Genomic DNA, 5,000 nt, shown 5'->3' with positions numbered 1-5,000 from the left:
CAACCTGTGGGACAAGTACCGGGGCAAGAGGGGCAAAGGAGTGAGAGCCAGGGGCAGAGGACAGCGCTCTACCTGCCTCCAGGAGCCCAGCACCAGGTTGCCCTACCAGGATGATCTGGAGAAGGAGAGGTGAGAGAACGTCTGAAGGCCCCAGTAACATCTGCTGAACGCCACCTAGAGCTTCTCTCATATGTTTTATCACTATCGTTATACTATGCAAGGCATGTTTTTACTTTAGTTGACCTGTTATCAATTGTGTATCATTTACGTGTGTCTCAGGGACATCTAACTATATCTTACAAGAACATAGAAGTGAACCCAGATCAGATTAAATTCAACCCCCCCCTAGACATGCATCTTGTGGCTGATTCACGGTAACATATGATCATGTCAGTACCACATGATGACACCACTGACAGCAGTGTATGAGGTCCTGATGTCACACCACTGACAGCAGTGTATGAGGTCATGATGTCACATCACTGACAGCAGTGTATGAGGTCCTGATGTCACACCACTGTCAGCAGTGTATGAGGTCCTGATGTCACATGACTGGCAGCAGTGTATGAGGTCATGATGTCACATGACTGACAGTAATGTTTAAGACAATTATGTCATATGACTTACAGCAATATATGAGGAATTAGTGTTGTACGACTGACAGTGATGTATGAGGCACTGATGCGATCATGTCCATGTTGATTCCAGAAAGCAGAGAGAAGCAAAGAATGCTCAGAAGAATGCACACAGAGCTGCCATGAGGGCTCACTTCAGGAGGAAGTACCAGCTCTCTAAGGTGGGCCTGCTGCTTTGTTTCTATTCATATTCTGTCTGTCTGTTAGGATGTGAACCATGTGTGAATCGATGTCAACCATGTGTGAATTGCAGCATAACACAGCTGTCTCCACCGGACCTGGGCCAAATCAGAACTGGATCAGGATGGATGTTAGCGTTAGCTATTATCTGCTACTGTTGGTTTGATAAGGCCTTTTGTTCACACCAATCTCACAGTCCACTGGTCTGGATCCCCATTCCACCACCCCAACTGCACCACATGCCAATCACATACGGCCGTCCACAGTGCCCTTCTGTTCCCCCACTGGAAACTGGACTCGCTATGCTCATATAGTGGTGTTCGTTCCCAAACACTAACTGTAGCACATGGGCATAAATTAAATGAAACCCAATTAATTAGTCATGTTTATGTCTGAGCAATTGATAATCCAAAGTATTACACAAGGATTACCTACTGTTATCTCTGGGCATGGGGTGACATAATGGCTGAAACAGATCCAATGTGTCGTGTTTACATTCAGTGAAATGGACCATATTCTAGCCATCCACAGTCACACATGGTCTTCCTGCTGCACTACACACACTTGCACACAACCTTTCTTGATCTTGACAGTCATCTTCTTAATCTCACTTCTGACACCAGGAAAACAAATCCAGAGACAGCATGAGTCAGCCTTTCCCTAATATAGTGCTGACCTTTACCCTGTCTTGTGTAAAGATCACAATTGCAAGATGACTCAATCCTGTGCACAAAGAGATTCCTGTAAAGTCTGCATCGCCTTGCCTGCAATATGTGTCTTTACCAGAAGGCTACATTTGGTGTGGTGATTTGGCTATAAGAGCTCGTGAAGGGATTTAGAAATATCCCACAGGTGTCTCCCAGATGGACCTGTGTCCCTGGGGGGTATGTGGTATCACTAGTGTATCTGTCTCATACTCACTGGTGCTTAACCGTCATATACTGCAATACCCACTGAGAGCAGAGTCAAAAGCAGTGGTACTATTTTAATTCATGCATTTTGTGTCATCATGTGATTCTGAATAAGGTAAGACTATTTAAAGCACATTCAGAGTTTAACTTTGTGCTTTACTCATTCGACTGAGTCAACCTACTACATGCAAACCATCTGCTGAGCTGAAGCTCACTGCTACCATGAGGAAATCACCAGTTTTTTTTTTTGTTGTATCCGAATTGTCCCAGAATGAGTCAGTGATGAAGTTATCAGGCTGTGGGTTTGTTGAGATGACTGAACTCCATGCAGGAAAGACTTTGTGCTGTGATTAGAGCTATTACTTAGATAACCTTACCTTACCTCCGATGTGTGACCCTCAGGCCTTCCTTAGCAACAGTACACACGTTTTAATGGCTTTTTTAGCCATGAAACTAGTTTTCATATCATTCTCAAATTAATTTTGATGGTGTCTGGTCATGCAAAGGACTGATAAATACACACATGATTCCTGCCTTGGCTATTTACTTGCTGTAACACTTATAGCAAGCTAGCTTAGCAAACAAAAAACCCTTACTGCTGCTTTAATGTCTTTTCTACCTCCTTCCACTCACTCAGAATTCCAAGGATTCCAATCACGTCAGAACCAAGAGAGGGAAGGTGCGTCTACCCCGCGTGCTGGCAGCCATGGTTCAACCCGAAGCCCCCGCCAAAGAGGATCCCTACAGCCTGCTCAGTGCGTTCCAGGACCTTAGCTTCAATATGGGGATGCGCTCGGGCAAGAAGCACTCCAAGACCCCCACACCTGTTAGTACGGACTGTAAGGTCATGTGACCAGCTGGACCCTGCACTTCATGTTTCTATCGGACTGAAACTCACTCATCTTCGCTCTGCAGTACCAGCATGCTTACCATTGTGTTAACTCTCTGGTTAGAATCCCTTCAATTTTAACGCCAAATGTCATCAGGTTCTGGTGTATTATGGAGACCAATGTAAATGACACCTTTATGAATACACATGGAACCTTCCAGAACACAAACTACTCTGTAATAAAACATCAGCTACAACAGTTATCCTTTTTTATATTTTTGTTGTTTAATTCTCTATTAACTTTATTTTTTATAATAATCTATTACTCATTATAGGCCCCTGTATCACATCTAGAACTCTAGAACCTGTATTAATTTACTTGTACCCAACTCCCAATCGTTTGTTTCTTTATGTTCTTTAGATTCTGCTCATTCAATTAGAACTGCAGAACACGACGATTCACCTCAACCTCTAACAATACTTCAGTCACTTTAACCATAAACTGGAAGCGGGCAGAGTTTGTTTTGGCATCCCTTGATTTGATAAAACACATTTTCATCACATTTAATAAGACCCACGTGACTTCCCCTGTGTGTTACACTCAGATGATGACCGTCCACTACTAACCTGTCCTGCTTCACCACGTCCCTCAAACAGCAGTCCACTGGCAGAGAAAACACATAGAGATTATCATTGTGAAGATAACATCATGAAGGTCTATAGATTATTTCTCAGGTGTCATGCTGCACATGTGTAGTGTGCTAGTGAACTGGGATTGTTGGTGTTAGAGATATTAATTTTGTGATCCCAATGTCTCTTTCGTGCGTGAGTGTGTGTTAAGGGCCAACTCTTGGTATGGGATATACTTTTTTGAAAGTCCGAAAGAAAATTAATTCCACTCATTTAACTACGTATTTGTGTGAGTGTGTGTGTGTGTGTGTGTGTCTGTGTGCGCGGGCGCGCATGTGTTTGTGTGTGTGTGTGTGTAAGATAGTGTCCATATTTGTCATGAGATAGTTCTCTTGAACTTTTGTCCTTTAAGTCTAAATAAAGAGCGCGCGTTGAAAGATGGAGGGCAAACCTGGAGATGGATGAGACAGATGAGGAGAGATAACGTGCCAGAGAGGGAGGGAGCGAGGGAGAGAAGGCGAGGATCACCCCTTAGAGCAAAAAAAAGTTAAACACTGAGGGTGGAGAGATAGAATGAAATAGTGGACAAGACAGCAGAAGGAGGGACACCATGCGCTCCACTCTGCGGCTGTCTGCGGGTCCCTCGGCCTCCAGGGCCCCGGGGGTTTCCGTGGCCACCCTGGGGTATGAGGAGGCGCTGGCGGGCGGAGGGGCAGTGGGGAGGAGGAGAGCCGGGCGTGGAGAACGAGTGCGGCCGTTTGAGGAGATACCAAACACGGGGAGCAACGGATGGGTGAACCTGCTGCGCTTCTGGAAGGCTGGGAAGTTCAGCCACCTGCACAAACACATGGAGGACACCTTCAACACACTGGGGCCCATCTACAGGTAAGACACATACACAACACCTTCAACACAATGGGGCCCATCTACAGGTAAGACACATACACAACACCTTCAACACACTGGGGCCCATCTACAGGTAAGACACATACACAACACCTTCAACACAATGGGGCCCATCTACAGGTAAGACACATACACAACACCTTCAACACAATGGGCCTCATATACAGGTAAGACACATACACAACACACCTTTAACACACTGGGGCCCATATACAGGTAGACACATACACAGCATCTTCAACACACTGGGCCAGGGAGAGCTATGAACAGAGAGGGAGCAATATGACAAATGACTACCATGCACCCAATATTAGAGAGAGAGAGAAACGTTGTTCTGTCGGCTTGCTTTTACATTTTTTTGTGGTTTTTCAGTCAATGTCTATAGTCAACGATTAGTCCAATGGTTCAGAGCATACAAAACACTTGCTGCAATAAATGGTGACTAGAAGAGCAAGAAGATAACAATGCCTAGATTTTGGACAATAAACAATGCTTAGACAAGTCCTAGGGGCAGACTGATAGAGAGACTGAACACTTGTTAGCTGCTATGGATGTTGGCAGACTGATAGAGAGACTGAACACTTATTAGCTGCTATGGATGTTGCTTAAGATGAAAGTATCTGACGAATGTAAAGTGTGTTTTCCTCCTCTCCTCCCTCTTGCTGTGACTCCCCCTGCTGGCTGTGGGTGCTACTGCAGGGAGCACCTGGGATCTATGAGCACGGTGAACATCCTGCTGCCGGCAGATATCGGGGAGCTGTTCCGCGCCGAGGGCTTCCACCCTAGACGCATGACGCTGCAGCCGTGGGCCACACACAGGGAGACGCGGCAGCACTGCAAAGGAGTCTTCCTCAAGTATGGAGCACGAGAATGTCTATGAACTCTGGTATACAAGAGGGGGCATCTGTG

The 5,000-nt window shown here is 45.5% G+C and overlaps 1 protein-coding gene across 1 annotated transcript in view; it reads left to right on the top strand.

The window, feature by feature from the left end:
• Nucleotides 1–5,000, top strand: part of LOC105912980 (cytochrome P450 11B, mitochondrial) — a 12,539-nt gene that overhangs the window by 1,567 nt on the left and 5,972 nt on the right. Inside the window, exons 2-6 of the mRNA XM_042709192.1 lie at nucleotides 1–129; nucleotides 709–796; nucleotides 2,364–2,578; nucleotides 3,768–4,070; nucleotides 4,791–4,946. The exon at nucleotides 1–129 is cut by the window's left edge and continues 540 nt beyond it. Coding sequence (XP_042565126.1) covers nucleotides 1–129; nucleotides 709–796; nucleotides 2,364–2,578; nucleotides 3,768–4,070; nucleotides 4,791–4,946 — 891 coding nt within the window. The remainder of the gene's footprint in view (nucleotides 130–708; nucleotides 797–2,363; nucleotides 2,579–3,767; nucleotides 4,071–4,790; nucleotides 4,947–5,000) is intronic.

This window comes from Clupea harengus, chromosome 11 (genome assembly GCF_900700415.2).
Source record: "Clupea harengus chromosome 11, Ch_v2.0.2, whole genome shotgun sequence".
In the NCBI taxonomy this organism is placed as follows: domain Eukaryota; kingdom Metazoa; phylum Chordata; class Actinopteri; order Clupeiformes; family Clupeidae; genus Clupea; species Clupea harengus.
The sequence above is the reverse complement of the archived record's forward strand: the minus strand, read 5'-3'. Positions and strand labels throughout refer to the sequence as shown.